The sequence below is a fragment of the Macrobrachium rosenbergii genome, chromosome 2, assembly GCF_040412425.1.
Source record: "Macrobrachium rosenbergii isolate ZJJX-2024 chromosome 2, ASM4041242v1, whole genome shotgun sequence".
NCBI lineage: Eukaryota > Metazoa > Arthropoda > Malacostraca > Decapoda > Palaemonidae > Macrobrachium > Macrobrachium rosenbergii.
In genome coordinates, this window is record NC_089742.1 from 55,943,680 (window position 1) to 55,960,397 (window position 16,718).

At 41.1% G+C, this 16,718-nt stretch overlaps 2 protein-coding genes and 1 long non-coding RNA gene across 4 annotated transcripts; 2 read left to right on the top strand and 1 right to left on the bottom strand.

Annotated features, from left to right (window-relative positions):
* The first annotated feature begins 29 nt into the window (after positions 1-29).
* Positions 30-2,720, top strand: LOC136843123 (nascent polypeptide-associated complex subunit alpha, muscle-specific form-like). The gene is made up of 3 exons (XM_067111161.1): positions 30-728; positions 980-1,413; positions 1,553-2,720. Exons 1-3 carry the CDS (start codon positions 30-32, stop codon positions 2,718-2,720), a joined length of 2,301 nt encoding a protein of 766 aa, XP_066967262.1.
* Positions 2,721-2,758: 38 nt separating this feature from the next.
* Positions 2,759-3,316, top strand: LOC136843133 (titin-like). Its single transcript, XM_067111172.1, has one exon. The coding sequence runs from the start codon at positions 2,759-2,761 to the stop codon at positions 3,314-3,316; it is 558 nt and encodes a 185-aa protein (XP_066967273.1).
* Positions 3,317-4,361: 1,045 nt separating this feature from the next.
* On the bottom strand, positions 4,362-16,509 carry LOC136849850 (uncharacterized). 2 transcript variants are annotated; one of them, XR_010856446.1, is made up of 6 exons: positions 16,381-16,509; positions 10,404-10,521; positions 5,852-5,956; positions 5,504-5,641; positions 4,987-5,103; positions 4,362-4,860 (listed from the first exon to the last, which is right to left on the bottom strand). It is a non-coding gene; the product is annotated as an uncharacterized lncRNA (long non-coding RNA). The 2 variants fall into 2 exon arrangements; XR_010856448.1 differs by lacking the exon at positions 5,852-5,956.
* Between the last annotated feature and the right edge of the window lie 209 nt (positions 16,510-16,718).

A 16,718-nucleotide genomic window follows, 5' to 3' on the forward strand; every position in this document is an offset into this window, starting at 1 on the left:
TGTGCTCTCAAGATCCCAATGTGCCTAAGATGCCCTCAAGGTGCCCTCAGGTCCCCTCAAGGTGCCCTCTTGATCCCCTAAGATCAAGGTGCCCTCAAGATCCTCAGGGTGCCCCTCAAGATCCCTTGCCCTCCTCTCAAGATCTCTGTCCCCTCAAGGTGCCCTCAAGATCCTCAAGGTGCCCTCAAGATCCCTCAAGATCCCTTGTTGCCCTCAAAGATCCCTCAAGGTGCCCTCAAGATCCCCTCAAGGTGCCCTCAAGATCCCCTCAAGGTGCCCAAGATCCCCTCAGGTGCCTCAAGATCCCTCAGGCCTCATGTGCCCTGGCAGCTCCAAAGATGCCCCCAAGGTGCCCTCAAGATCCCCTCAAGGTCCTCAAGATCCCCTCAAGGTGCCTCAAGATCCCCTCAGCTCCTCAAGATCCCTCAAAGGTGCCCTCAAGATCCCCTCAAGGTGCCTCAAGATCCTCAAAGGTGCCCTCAGGTGCCCTCAAGATCCCCTCAGGTGCCTCAAGATCCTCAAAGGTGCCTCAAGATCCCCTCAGGTCCCCTCAAGATCTCAAGGTGCCCTCAAGATCCCAGATCTCTGTGCCCTCAAGATCCCCTCAAGGTGCCTCAAGATCTCAAGGTGCCCCTCAAGATCCTCAAGATGCCCTCAAGATGCCTCAGATCCCTCAAAGATCCTCAGGTGCCTCAAGATCCCCTCAAAGTGCCCCCAAGCCCCTCAAGGTGCTCTAAGATCCCCTCAAGGTGCCTCAAGGTGCCCCTCAAGATCCAAGATCCTCAAAGGTGCCTCAAGATCCTCAAGGTGCCCTCTCAAGGTGCCTCAAGGTGCCCTCAAGATCCTCAAGGTGCCCTCAAGATCCTCAAGATCCCCTCAAGGTGCCCTCAAGATCCCCAAAGATCCCCTCAAGGTGCCCTCAAGGTGCCCTCAAGATCCCCTCAAGGTGCCCTCAAGATCCCCTCAAGATCCCCTCAAGGTGCCCTCAAGATCCCCTCAAGGTGCCCTCAAGATCCCCTCAAGGTGCCCTCAAGATCCCCTCAAGGTGCCTCAAGATCTCAAGGTGCCCTCAAGATCCCCTCAAGGTGCCCTCAAGATCCCCTCAAGGTGCCCTCAAGATCCCCTCAAGGTGCCCTCAAGATCCCCTCAAGGTGCCCTCAAGATCCTCAAGGTGCTCCTCAAGATCCCTCAAGGTGCCCTCAAGATCCTCAAGGTGCCTCAAGGTGCCCTCAAGATGCCCTTGCAGGCTCAAGATCCCCTCAAGGTGCCCTCAGATCCCTCAAGGTGCCCTCAAGATCCCCTCAAGGTGCCTCAAGATCCCAAGGTGCCTCAAGATCTCCCTCAAAGGTGCCCTCAAGATCCCCTCAAGGTGCCCTCAAGATCCCCTCAAGGTGCCCTCAAGATCCCCTCAAGGTGCCCTCAAGGTGCCCTCAAGATCCCCTCAAGGTGCCCTCAAGATCCCCTCAAGGTGCCCTCAAGATGCCCTCAAGATCCCCTCAAGGTGCCCTCAAGATGCCCTCAAGATCCCCTCAAGGTGCCCTCTTTGCTCAAGATCCTCAAGGTGCCCTCAAGATCCTCCAAGATCTCCTCAAGGTGCTCTCAAGATCCTATGTGCCTCAAGATCCCCTCAAGGTGGTGCCTCCAAGATCCCAAGGTGCCCTCAAGATCCCCTCAAGGTGCCCTCAAGATCCCCTGCCCTTGGCAGCCCTCAAGATCCCCTCAAGGTCCCATCAAGATCCCCCAAGGTGCTCTCAAGGTGCCCTCAAGATCCCCTCAAGGTGCCTCAAGATCCTCTTTGTGCCCTCAAGATGCCCTCAAGTTGCCTCAAGATGCCTCAAGGTGCCCTCAAGATCCTCAGGTGCCCTCAAGATCCCCTCAGGTGCCCCTCAAGATGCCCTCAAGATCCCCTCAAGGTGCCCTCAAGATCCCTCAAGGTGCCTCAAGATCCCCTCAGGTGCCTCAAGATCCTCAAGGTGCCCTCAAGATCCCCTCAGGTGCCCTCAAGATCCTCAAAGGTGCCCTCAAGATCCCCTCAAGCTGCCCTCAAGGTGCCCTCAAGATCCCCTCAAGATGCCCCCCTCAGATCCCCTCAAGGTCCCCAAGATCCCCTCAAGGTGCCCTCTCAAGATCCCCTCAAGGTGCCCTCAAGATGCCCCTCAAGATCCTCTCAAGGTGCCCTCAAGATCCCTCAAGGTGCCCTCAAGATCCTCAAGATCCCTCAGGTGCCTCAAGATCCTCAAGATCCTCAAGGTGCCTCAAGATCCTCAAGGTGCCCTCTGCCCTCAAGATCCCCTCAAGGTGCCCTCAAGATCCCCTCAAGGTGCCCTCAAGATCCCCTCAAGGTGCCCTCAAGATCCCCTCAAGGTGCCCTCAAGATCCCCTCAAGGTGCCCTCAAGGTGCCTCAAGATCCCCTCAAGGTGCCCTCTCAAGTGCCCTCAAGGTGCCTCCCCTCAAGATCCCCTCAAGGTGCCCTCAAGATCCCCTAAGGTGCCCTCAAGATCCTCCCTCAAGATCCCTAAGCTGCCTCAAGATCCCCAGCCTCAAGATCCTAAAGGTGCCCTCTCAAGATGCCCCTAAGGTGCCCTGCAAGCATCCCCTCAAGATCCCCTCAAGGTGCCTCAAGATCCCTCAAGGTGCCCCCTCAAGATCCTCAAAGATGCCCTCAAGATCCCTAAGGTGCCCTCAAGATCCCCTCAAGGTGCCTCCCTCAAGATCCTAAGGTGCCCTCAAGTTTCAAGATCCTCAAGGTGCCTCAAGATGCCCCTTTGGTGCCTCAAGATCCCAAGATCCTCTAAGGTGCCCTCAGATCCCTCAAGGTGCCTTTCAAGATCCCTAAAGGTGCCCTCAAGGTGCCCTCAAAGATCCCCTCAAAGGTGCCCTCAAGATCCCAAGGTGCCTCAAGATCCCCTCAAGGTGCCCTCAGATCCCCTCAAGATGCAGCCCTCAAGATCTCTCAAGATCCTCAAGTGTCCCCAAGATCCCCTGCAAGATCCCCTCAAGATGCCCTCAAGGTGCCCTCAAGATCCCCTCAAGGGTGCCCCTCAAGATCCTCAAGGTGCCCCTCAAGGTGCCTCAAGGTGCCCTCAAGATCCTCAAGGTGCCCTCAAAGATCCCCTCAAGATGCCCTCAAGGTGCCCTCTAAGATCCCCTCAAGGTGCCTCAAGATCCCTCAGGTGCCCAAGATCTCAAGATCCTCAAGGTGCCCTCAAGATCCTATCAAGGTGCCCTTCAAGATCCCCCAGATCTCAAGATCCCCCTCAAAGATCCCCATCAAGATCCTCTCAAGGTGCCTCAAGATCCCTCAAGATCCCCTAAGTGCCCTGCCCTATGTGCCTCAAGATCCCCTCAAGGTGCCCTCAAGATCCCCAGGTCCTCAAAGATCCCCTAAGGTGCCCTCAAGATCCCCTACAGGTGCCCTCTCAAGATCCCTCAAGCTGCCTCAAGATCCTAAGCTGCCCTCAAGATCCCATCAAGATCCCTCAAGGTGCCCATCCTCAAGATCCCCTCAAAGATCCCTAAGGTGCCCTCAAGATCCCCCCCTCAAGATCCCCTAAGGTGCCCTCAAGATCCCATCAAGATCTCTCAAGGTGCCCTCAAGATCCCTAAAGGTGCCCTCAAGATCCCTAGGTGCCCTCAAGATCCCTAAGGTGATCTCCAAGATCCCCTCAAGGTGCCCTCAAGATCCCCTCAAGGTGCCCTCAAGATCCTTTGTGCCTCAAGATCCCCTAAGGTGCCCTCAAGATCTCCCCCTCAGATCCCTTTTGCCCTCAAGATCCCTAAAGATCTCAAGTGCCCTCAAGATCCCTCAGGTTCTCAAGATCCCTTTGTGCCCTCAAAGATCTCAAGATTTCCCTAAAGGTGCCTCAAAGATCCCTCCCTCATGAGGTGCCCTCAAGATCCCATCAAGATCCCATCAAGATCCCCTCAAGGTGCCCTCAAGATCCCCTCAAGGTGCCCTCAAGGTGCCCTCAAGATCCCATCAAGATCCCCTCAAGATCCCCTCAAGGTGCCCTCAAGATGACCTCAAGGTGCCTTCAAGATCCCCTAAGGTGCCCTCAAAATCCGAAGGTGCGCCCCCAAGAGGGGAGAAGAGAGGTGCCCTCAAGGTCCCTTCAAGATACCTTGTGCTCTCAAAATCCAAAGGTGTGCCCTCAGGAGGGGGGAAGAGACATTTAAGATGCAGTTAAGTTTTTAACAATTGTTATAGTAATTTGTCCAAGGCTTTTTACCAGGAGAGATTAATAGAATGGTAAATATAGTTACATAATAAATATTGAAAATAAACAGTGCCTTCTTTGTCCCATTTATTTTTTTCCATACAGCAATTTCTTCATACCAGTAAACTCTACCAATTGGATGTACGTATACAGTATATATATATGCTTTCTCTTGAAAAGCTGGTTTTCTTTATACCTCCTTTTGACAAAGAAGAAAACCAGTTTTCCAAGTGATTGGTTTTCTTCTTTATACCTTATTTGATGACAATCACTTGGAAAACTGATTTTCTTCTTTGTCAAATGGCTGGTATAAACATGAGTTCTCCAAAATGTCCAATAACAGTCCTTCTGTGTAATAAACAAAAATACTGATTCAGGCTGTCCAGGGGTCCCTACACCTGCTCTGTCTTCCTAGAAAATACTTTCTTCCAGCCACTGTGACTGAAAAACAATTTCTTTGGCTGGAGTTAAGACGACAAACGTTGTGGTAATCGTATCACACGAGCTTTTTACTGGCCACTTAATGCTTTTCAACTTGAATGGAATCTTCTAAAAGGATGTCAATACACAAGTCCAGTGTTCATAAACAGTTCCCTCCAATTCATATGATTCATCTGCCACGTGTTTGTAATGGTCCAAAACCTGAAAAAAAAAACTTTTATACATGATATCGATGGTTATTTATCAAGGCAAATAATTATTTGTAGCAAATAATCCTTTCAACAGTTTGTATTACATCATATGAAATGGAAAGTATAAATCTATTACCTATTTGTGCAAGGTGTTCCAACAGCAATTATTAGGCAATTCCACTGTCACTAAATGTTTTGGGTAGGCGATTCCTCAGAAATTACTTCACTACTCAGTATCACTCATGATACTATCCTGAAAAAAATTTTACATAAAGATTAAATCTTCAAACAATATTTTTCACCAATAGAATTTTTTAGCCAAGATGAAAATATAGCACATTAAAACTAGACTTGCTCAGACTGTTACAATGCTTAAGAAAAAGTTTCAATAATTGATTCAGTGTATGATTGCTTAAGTAAAAAGTTTTACAACATTCCAAAGTAGTGTATGTAGGTGCAAGTTCAACAGAACAAATATCCCTACTGCGTTATTACTATTGAGAACATTGTAACATTACCGGTTGCTGAAAGGTAATGCAAGATCCATTGATTAATTTACTAGAGACTTAAGTCTATATAAATCTGTAATTACCACCGATACCCAAAAGCCTGGCTCACCAAGTCCACCTACCAACTACATCAAATTAGCCTACCTCCAAAGTAAAATAATTCTGCTTCCCTGGATTAAGAATTTCAGTTAAACTTGGCCAATGAGGTTCCATGAAAGAACATCCAACGTCAACTGTTCTCCATACTAACATCAGGGCAGATGAAGTTGTCCCAGCTCTCATCTGTGCAAGATAAAAAAAAAAAGTAAATGGCGTATGAAATATTATTTTTAGTTACCTAATTCCCTAAATCCTCCCGTCCAACTAAGTTTGTCCTTAAGTGCTCGGAAATCTTTGAAAATCTTTATAGATAATACTGATTTCAGGTTGAAAAGTACCTGTTGCGTTTCTAGTGCATTTAAATTCAGAAACTGATAAAAAAGATTAACAAACCGTCCCGTATATGAAGGTTAACTCTACACGTTCTTCCGCTGTGGTATGTTCTTCACAGTATTACAAATTCTTCAAACTTTCTAAGCTCACACGAAGTACAGTACTCTGTAAAATAAAAGTTGAACCATTTACTTTTAAAACATTTAACCATTGTTGATTATCCAAACTTATTTGAACCGTTTACTTTTAAAACATTCAACCATCGGTGATTATCCAAACTTTTTAATGAATACCTTCATTATTAAGGTTCAAGTAAAAACCAAATATTCCAATTAACATTTACTCTGATCTGCTCTCATATAACATCTCCACAATAAGAGCTCGTCAATACGATATATTTTTATTAATCAACTAAAGCCATTTAGACTTACCGATGAGTAGTAACCCTACCAATGGTAATTTACTCAACCTTTCAAAGTTCAGAGTTAAAAAAAAACATGAAAATGCATTAATAGAAACCTTTTATTAAACAATTGCTTTACTGTCATGGTAGGACAGAATTTCTCGAAAATTACTAAATTTAATACGAATAACAAGTTATTTAGCTTTCATGTAACCAGTTTTAGGTTTTACTAAACATTTCGATAGAGGGATGGCAAAACCACAATATTGCCAAGGGCTCACCTTTGCATGTGTTTGCTACTGGATGTACATCCACTAAGTTCCGAAGTCAAAGTAAATGTACGGTAATAGCTACAGAAAATTTGCAAAGAATTTACGGGACATGATACGCTAGCATTATTCTGGAAACTAGTCACCAGAACGTTCAACAGTCACTGCATTGACACAAGGCACCGAAATTCGTACAACTTATGCTCGGATGATAGTTAAATTTAGTGAGCTGAGGCGCTGTCAGTTATTTACGAATATAAACAACGCGTTACTGTAGAGTTTGAACAAAAACTTCTCGCCTTCAGATCTGTTACAAAATGCCTTCGTTACTTGCTCAGATTTATAACGGGACTTCAAGCCTGAAACCCTAAAATAGCCTGTTGCAAGCCGTGTGTTATCAGAGATCCTACTATAACAGCTTAAAAAGTTCGTCGCCAAACTTCAGAAACCCAAATACAGCAATTGCTTTGACGGAATTATTAATTAGGAGAATAAAGTAAACGGCAGGCAATATTGACTAAAAACTATTGTAGGGTTAAAAAAAAAACTCAAATTCGTTCTTAAAAGTGAAAACTGCCAACAATGAGAAATGAATCCTGTCGTCATCGCAAACTTTTCCATGTCTCTAAAAGACCTCGTCTTCGGTAAAAGATAATTGTAAATGATACCACTTTTTGGATGTAAATTGTCTCACGGAGGTTCGACTCAAAATTACGCGTTGAGATCGGTATTTAATTTGAATCTAGATTGCCAATTTTTCCTTATACCACTAGAGCTGACGTAGAAGATACGTTAATCAACCATTATTTTAGGTTTCCCACTTTAATCACTCAACTTTCCTTCTCATGTTTTTGAAATATATTAGTCATTACACAAAATAGTTTAACAAGAAGTTGTTACACTGAGCAAGTTGAATTTTTAATTGTAAGATAACACCCAACTTTTTCAAAGGTCTTTTAATTTTCAGCCAAACCCGTATTCAATAGTGAAAAAAAAAGTTATGCGAATAAGACCTCCTTATGACAGGATGGGCCCTTCCCAAAGCTTATAAAGGTGGCACTGGGCTCAAGAGAACTAACCAGTAGAGCTTCGCGAAGTAAAGAGTAAATTTCACTTTCCTGAAAACTGGTATTTAACACACATGATAATGCTATTTTAAACAATGAAACTGCCATTTAGCTTTAACCTTTCTAAAATACAAACTACCAAAAGTAAAAAAAACTATTCGTCGAACTGTTTTTCCCTATTTGCTGCAAAAACTTCATTATACATACGGTTTCACACGCTAACATCATAGGTAGTTGATGTATACAGTATATACTCCTTAATATAGATATATCATGTTCCTGAAATGTTCTATCTTAATATTACTCCAGGCCAAGAAATATGAATAGACTAGGTGGGAACTTCGCATGTTGAAATTTTGCAGCCGCTTTGCTACAACTCACGTTATTAAAGACTAGTTTCATTAGTATGGAATAATGAATTGTCCCTATACATGGTTCTCTCTCGTGTTCAATTACAATTACATTGGTTTTTGAAGTCCCTCCTATAACCTTGAACTCAATGAAATAGCTACTAGCAAGGAATTTTTGTATCATAGGACTCAAAAGGTTAACTAGAAAACCATTACAGCACCAGCCTTTAATTCCCCTTTTTAGTTAAAATCACAACATTCCTTCAGACACTCTCCTACCAGATCACAACATTCCTTCAGACACTCTCCTACCAGATAACAGAACAAAGATTACTAAGCACAACCGAAATATATAATTTGTCTCCTGTACAGGTCTTCAGATTTTAAGCCGAGCTACAAATTGTATTACCTTAATCTGTTGACAACGATCGTTTGAAGTGTTTTATTAACGGGTTATTAAAACTTTACCCTTTAATTTCCCTTCGGCAGAAATTAGGTTTAATCCCTGCACATTATCCAGTACGAATATTCAGTGAAATCTGGCAGTTTCATTTCCACCCCACTTTAAAGCCGGCAACGTCTCTATCGGAATTGTCTGGAGGTGGAGGACAACAGGCCAGTTACTCCCTATCACACTTTACCAAACCGCCCTTGGGAAGGCCCCGTGATAACACCGAATCTAACCAGACAGACATAAGTCGTGGGAAGCTATTACCCAATGTGGAAGAATAACAGGTGGAATCACGCGCAGCTCGAGACGAGTCAGTAACGTCAAAGGGAACCCAGAACTACTCACGGTCAAATATTACAACAGTGCATTTCTAGCCATAGGGCACTATTGCATTGTTTTATAGTTCATTACTAAGTAGTTATATGATAAAATGATATTTCCCCTTACAGAAGAAAATACATTGTCTTACAGCTTACTGTAAATGAAATACGACCGGGATAAAATAACATATTACTTGAGTAAGAGAGAGAGAGAGAGAGAGAGAGAGAGAGAGAGAGAGAGAGAGAGAGAGAGAGAGAGAGAGAGAGAGAGAAATTCTGTCGCGAGTTTTACTTAACCTAATAAAGACCTAGGCCTATATCTATATATAATTTATATGCCTACTGAAAATTCAGTTTAGTTATATACAGTACATGTGCTTGAAGGGCTACCCTAAAAGGACTAAATTGTCTACAAAAAAAAAAAAACTTTCTTTAGCAGCCAAGTTCAGGCGAGCCCTTCAGGAGGAGGAATAGCTTAAGTAATGTACTATTAACCCACGAATTGACAAAAATACAGAGAGAGAGAGAGAGAGAGAGAGAGAGAGAGAGAGAGAGAGAGAGAGAGAGAGAGAGAGAGAGAGAATCATGTTAAATTTTCCTTGTCCCATAAAAAAAAAATCTAGGCTCGACCTATGCGCCTATATGCTGTAAACCTAGGTTATTTTAGTTTATAGCAATGTGCCTAATAGCAACAAAGTTAAACAATATGAGAGAGTTGGTAATAGGCTTGAGCAAAATCACTTTCATGAAAATTATATCAATCAAGCAAAAATGTTGCATAGATATGCTTATAAAATAAAATTATACAAAAAGAAGGCATGCAAAGACCTGAATTGAAAGCTTTATAAACATGCCTTATAAATAGATTAATCAAAATTTTTGTATTCAAAGTCAGCCGATAATAAACCAAACCATTTTCATTTGAGAAATATTGAATTGGGTGTCTCTCTCTCTGTCTTACATAATTTCAATACCAAAATAGGCTAAACCAACTAAAATACTCCTCTACTGATATAGCAAATAAGCAATATTTACCCGAGTTATATCCTTAGTATACATGTGTTGAGTAGGCACAGCAGTATCTTTCAATTTGCGTGCATTTTTAGGATGATAATCTAAAAGTATATGTCTAAGGCTTTCTCCAAAATCACCAGGGACAAAAACAATGGACCATATTCTTGTATTCTTCACGTTGAAATCATCTTTCCTTTTGCACAGTTAACCCAAGTTTCGCAAAGAGATGGATCCTATGGAAATCTGTACAATGAAATGCCTTTTTCTTGGCGATGGCGATCATGATTATTGCAACCAAATAGCACATGCCACCATCTTTGTTTCTTATCAACTGATTGAAATGTCAAAAGACCGGATTATTCCCTCCAAAACAGTACGAGTCAATGAACCTCTTGCCACTTACTCAGCTGGGTTCCAAGTGACGTCACTGCGCGGGAAAACGCAAAACTCGTTCTCACGAAATCGCCTTACTCTTCTTCCACCTTGCTATTACCTGTTAGTCTTGACAATTTACGTAAATCGGTAGGGCTGACTGACTAGGATTTTACTCTCTACTTCCACAACACTATAGTGATCGAGGTAATTAACCATTTCTATTGCATCTCATCTACTAATCTAGTTTTTAACCCACCAATGGCAAATGAAAGATTACAAATTCTGATTTAGTTTATTCTAAAACTACCTTTCAAACAAATTTATATTAATTTCAGGTAAAGCACATTTCCTGTCAAAACTTACTAGTACAGAATTGCAATGGCAGGTTTACAGTGCTCATTATGTCGTGGTGTTTTCAAGTAAAGGCAAAATTAAGCCACTGGCTTCTTGAGTGCTGGATCGTTCTTCACGTTTCAGCTTTCTGAAAAGGAAAAGTATTACAGCTTAAAATAACGTTATAGAGTCATAAGTACATTAGGATACCAGATTCCTTATAACTGTGTAGTTCCATACCATGTTCAAGCTTATCTTAAGTGCGGTACTAAACGCAGTCCCATTGTACTTCTCATTATTGACAATATATTTCAAAATGACAAAAATATTCTCACGAATAATTTTCTTCGTCTTAAGTGCAAGCTTATGGAATTTAGAATTATGATGAGTTAACCAAGGAAATACTTTGACGTACTTGGCTGGAAGGAACTCATCAACTTTCAATAGTTTTTAGAATTATTGCTATAAAATCTTCAGGGAACATGAGGGGCACCGGTAGTAGATTTTTTCTTAAGAGATGTATTCTTATCAGGGATGAAATTACTTGAGTAGACAGAGCATTGTGTTCATAAAATATCTGAGGAGGAGAGCTGTCATTACTTAGCTGCCTACTACATTCGGAGTCAGAAGCGAAATTAAAGTTCAATGAAATTCTTAAAGCTTCATATTAAATAAAAACAAGACTGAAAATTACAACTAAGGCTCTACCAAGAATCAAGCTTAGATTTCAAAAACGGTACAGAGCTTGACATTTTCTAAAAGGGAATTTGTAAAATATTTTCACTTAAATTGCAGAGAATTATAATTTCTTGTAGTTTTTGTTTTACTGCTGTTGTTTTCCTCATCCAGTAATATCTCAAACTTTTCCCAGTGAATTTTCTTTCTTACATACTTTTCCCCTTAATCTTTAACATCCTTATTTTCCAGTTCCCTTTAAACCACAAGAAAACAGCTATACATTTCAATGTCACTGATTGGTAACCTAATACAGTTCAATCTTACTTTGGTGTTAAAACTTGAAAATTCTTAGAAATTCAGAACAAATCTAGATTACTTTCCCAAAAGTAATTCATAGCTTTAAGATGACTTAGGAAGATATGAATCAGGTAGCAGGGCAGTAAAATTATACCACCAAGGAGATAACGTAATCTACATGTGCAGATAAAATAATGTAGGGGAGATGTAGTTGGTGAGACCACGTTCTGTGGCGTAAGGCCGCCATAATGTTCAGGTGTACCTGCGCAAGTTTGCCTGCACAGGCACACCTGAAGGTTAACGTGGACTACTTGCACAGGCGACCTGAGCAAATATTTCTTCACAATGGCCATGCCTGCACAGACGCGTCAACGTTTGTGGGGGGAGCCAGCTTTTTTGCTCAGTTCTCTTACCGTCCTCGGAGGAGTGCGTTCCAGTCAGAAACAGCAAGTGCTAAACCAGGATAATTTTGCAATTTTACCACGCTAAGAATGATTGCATATTTAAGGCTGAAAGTGGCAGCCTTATTGCTAAATGTCCTGATTTCATTTAAATCTATTAGCATGGGCCTTTTCTTGGGCAGGCAAAATCCAAAGACTAGTATGACAGATTAAAAAAGGCTGCATGTTCTAAGTCCGCCGAAAAACTAGAAGCGGATTCTGCTACTGACGAAGATAGTATATTTATCCATGGTTATAAACCATATATATGCAAATCAATTTTTAAAGGAGAAAAAATATTCAGTATAGCGAAGTAACGTCAAAAAGAATAGGGTTTTGTGCGTCTATTCAAGATTAGGCATCTTGTACGTAATTCAGTTTTCAAATGATAAATTATCAGTAATAGTAAAATAAAATATTAACGTATGTTCATTCACTGTTAGCATCCTATGTTAAAAATTAACCGCCACCACTTTCACTGGACTCTTTTCGTTTTCGTTATGCTGTTATCAGTAACCCAATATTGCCAGAGCATGCTACGTTGAAGCCATGGCTGCTATAGAGAACTGAACAAATAAACTGTATCGTTAGGGCCTGAAAATTTGTGTGGCATTGAGACCTGTCCTTCGTACGTCTTAAGTGTCAGCTTCTCTGGCCACCAGAAGAGGTGGTAAACCAAGACTTACTTGGCTGAGATTAGTGAGGTTTATGCAAGCAAAAACGCAGAATATAGAGGTAAGTGGAGATTTATGTTAGTGAAAACACGGGATAGAATGACTGGCAAAATTTCAGAGGCACGGAGTCCCACGGCACTAGAGCAATTTATATTTTCTTTTATCTGTTATTAAAGTCTCTTACATATACCATGGTCTGAACATTGCTCTCGGACAATTTTTTATCCGTCTAATGAGCTAAAAAAAAAAAAAATGACCTTAACTCTGTCCTGTCTTAAAACAGCATTATTTTATAGGGAATATTCTCATGCGAGAGGAGTTGCATAAAGGCCCTCAATGACCGAAATACCTAGTGTAATTCAATAAATCTGACTTTACCCTAAGAGTAAATGGAATCCAAACTAGAAAAAAAAAACTTCGCTGTCTCCGTCAGACTGATTGCCTAAGTAAACTGTAGCAATGCGAGTCAGGATGATTGATTCTGGCCGCAAATGCACTAACACCTTGCGATAAAAGGTAATCGTGAAATTTAACTGACCGGGTTGATACACAAGACTATGCATTGCTCTGTACTAAATACTCCAAAGCCTTTCTAGTAATACAAAATTGTATTTTAAGTCTACATGATTAATATTTAAATAAGATTATCAGGGAAGAGAATACTAACATTAACACTGTCAGCTACATATCATGAATAGCCTACTGTTGTCAACCACGGCTCGCCGTTTAATGAAGGTCGCCTCAAGGATGAGAATGGTAATGTACTCTAAATGGAACCTATGATTATTAATAATTAAAAAATAATCCATTTCAAATTAAATACTACTTGCAGGGAACTATAAATTACCTTAACTACTGTTGACTGCCTAATCTGATTTCCACCTCTGCGAATATACATTTTTCAAATAAGCAATTTAAACACCGGACATGTCAAAGGATGAGGGAACCAAGTTTACAGTTCGAACAAAGGAATTGAGAAGAGGGTGGAAGTCGAAATGTAACTAAGAACAAAAACCTGAATAGCAAACAATGAAAAATCACGCACATGAGATTTATACTTAAATTTTAGATTCGAGCAGATTCCTCCGTGACACGGTAGCGTCGGGTGAAAAGGATTACTGAATGGATTACTGGATAAAAAAAAATCAAATGCAAAATAAAGTTAAGCAAATTTAAGAATAAAAGTGTTAGTAACCCAGAGGTCCACATACGGTCTCTAATCGCTCTCTGCACCTTCCCAAACTTAGGTCAAGGATCAGTGCTGGCACAAAGCCGGCTTAAGCCAAATCAACTTGATTTTTATATCCGAGCAACAGTGGGATTTTAGTAGAAATTTCATATTTATGATACTGCATAATGAGCAGTTTATATGTGAATACACAAGCTGCAGAAATAAGCAACTATCTGCAACGGCCACTTTAAACAGCAATAGCAAAGAAGTTTTAAAACTTAAATATTGTAGGACCTAACGCAACGTCACTATCGAGAGAGCACTTTGAATTAGGCTAAATGGAACCTCATTCCCTAAGCTTTTAAAATAGTCATTACGTCCGTCTCTTGATTCGTAAGAAGTAACTAACAAAAACTGGTCTACTAGTAAGTATCCTTTAAAACGAGCAGCTCAGGAATTAAGAAAAATTTTGCCACAAGTTTACTGACAAAAAATATCTGCCCACACGTTTCTTGAGGGGACCACACCGCTTGATCAAGAACCTGCATCTGCCCGAAGAAACGGCACTATAAATAGCTTAATCCTAACATTTTAAACCGCCAGCGAGTCCAGTCAAGAATCATATACAGATGCAACTGCAGTTATTGCTCCAACAATAGCACGTGACACTGAAGTAAACCAGAATATAACATCTAATACAAGAACGAGGTTAATGAACCAAATGTGGATAAAGCAGAGTAAACGCAAAAATTACGTTACAAATCTGAAAACTTAACCGCTATTTTTCAATAAAAACAAATACCGTGAAGAGTGATACTAGGACAAAAACTGACGGAAAATTTGTGCCAAGTGATACTAAACTGGCCTAGTTCCATGACAGAACAAAAAGCAGAAGTGAGCCAACGTTTCACATGTTTTAAATTTCACGTTTCTGATTACCTTATTAAAATCATTGCGAGAAGGTCTCGGTAAAAACCGTTAAAATCCAAGTAATTTCTGCTTTTCTGAAATGGTGTTCAATGAACACTTCCCCCCCAAAAAATGAAACTTACTCTCCGATATTTTTGTATAACCAACCTTCTGAAACTTACCATCTGTAATGGCTTGTAACAAAAAATGGCTCAGTATATAAGGGCCTTTCATTACAAACTCCAATTACACCCACCTCCGAAGAAAAAGGGTTACCATATCACAACTGATTATTCCTGACATGAGCCAATTAATAGACAAGTGAATTCACATGAAGTTCCAACAATAAAATAAAAGATTAAAATGGTAAAAATTACCATAATAAACTTTCAGCCAATTCGCGAAGTTATAAACAGATTGCTGACCACGATCTAAGTCCAATAACCTGGGTTATATTACAGTAGGGTTCTAAACTTTCTCGCACCAACGAAGTTGCGCTTTTAACTTAAAAGTACATTTAACATATCAAAGCATTCCAAGAATCATACGACGAAGGCTACAGTACATGTAAATTTCATAAAGTCAAAGCATTTTACATTGCGACTATAACATTCTATTACTATGGTTTTGGCCGAGCTCCGTTCAGCAAACTACGGGGGCAAGTTTGGGGGAATCACATCCCAAAGAAAGTTACTCTTTAGCTAAAGCACCCGATAACCACCAATTTAATGTTCATCCTATTTTTAGTTAAGTACTTGCTCTAATAACTGAATCAGAAAATATAAGTTTCCTAAAGGCTTCACAAAAGGTTTGACTGGGTCAAATCGCTAGTAAAAGAATGGTAAGACCACGGTCTAGGTAAGACTTTTGAAATTCGGAACGCTAAACTTACATACCAAACTTAAACTATGAAGAAACCCATACCTACGGGAACAGACCGTATTGCAAACTTGAAATCTTCAAAATATGTTGGGTAGGTCATGCAACGAAATATCGTTAGCGGCAAAGTTTATGCACCCCATGACACTTGAGCTAAACATAGCTGCAGTAATAACACCAAAATTACAGTAAATGCGATAGACATTCAATCTGTGTCTACAACATAAGTTTGAAACTGGATCGAGGAAGACCAGGTCACCATTTAAAACGCCAACTACTTTATCTTGTAGTGGTAAGAGAAAATTCTTTGGATTAAATTTCTCCATAATCAGGACTACGGCGAAAATTAAATTCACAATTATGAAAGAACTGTGACAAGTCCAACACGCTTTACCAACCTGAGGTTACCGTAAAAGTTCATTTGTACCAGAAAAATTTAAAAGCTGTCGGAATTTGGCTAACATGCCACAGTAATAAACCATTTTCCAGCAATGCTTCCCCACTCCTTGCAGAGGTTATGACCTGGCTAGTCAAAAGGAAAATGCGGTCTACCCTCCACAGCCTGTTTATTCAAGAACACAGCCCATTTTGCAAGAGAGCCTTCTTATTCCACTAATTAACCTTCTTATTCCACTAACTACACAACTTCACACTGAAGGGCATCCTCGCTTAACCAAGAACTTAACTAAACTCCAAAATACCGGGTTACCTATAAAAGCACAATGACTTCCTCGTATATGCAACAATTCCATATACTGTAGATACGCTGAAGTATTGAAGACATAACTCGAGCGAAAAAGTGTCAAATCGTAACCGAATTACAAAGTTTCACTACACGAAACCACTGCCCACATAAAACTATCATTCCCTAAACCTATAAATCATAGATCTTAAAGCCACAAGGACCACTAACACGGAAATTTGAACTTAAAACTTAAGTAATCCTTAAAGAACCTTACCTACAACCAAGCAAAAGCGCCTCGTTCAGGGCCACACCCAACAAATGCTGCCAGTTCGCCCTCCACAAAGCAAAGAGGCCCTGTTAACAAAGGAGGTTCTGAAAACGGCGATGGATGCCTCTTAGCCAATCAGAGGCCTCCACCACGGCAGAGGCAAAGAAAGCACGTATTAGCCTCTCCTATTGGCTAGAATACAGAAAGCACTTCGTGAGGTTGGTAACGAGAAGTGTAATGTCTGAGAAATTAGAGAATGACTTGAGTTAAACAGTTCGGAATGGCGATTTGTGTAATTACGTATCTTCCTGATCTTGATTCTATTTTATGAATCAAATCAGCCT

Coding starts and splice junctions, on each gene's coding strand:
- LOC136843123 (XM_067111161.1), top strand. CDS start 30: ATGCCCTCAAGGTGCCCTCAGGTCCCCTCAAGGTGCCCTCTTGATCCC. Junction 729..979: donor GTGCCCCCAAGCCCCTCAAG/GTGCTCTAAGAT, acceptor GATCCCCTCAAG/GTGCCCTCAAGATCCCCTCA. Junction 1,414..1,552: donor GCCCTCAAGATCCCCTCAAG/GTGCCCTCAAGG, acceptor TCTTTGCTCAAG/ATCCTCAAGGTGCCCTCAAG.
- LOC136843133 (XM_067111172.1), top strand. CDS start 2,759: ATGCCCCTTTGGTGCCTCAAGATCCCAAGATCCTCTAAGGTGCCCTCA.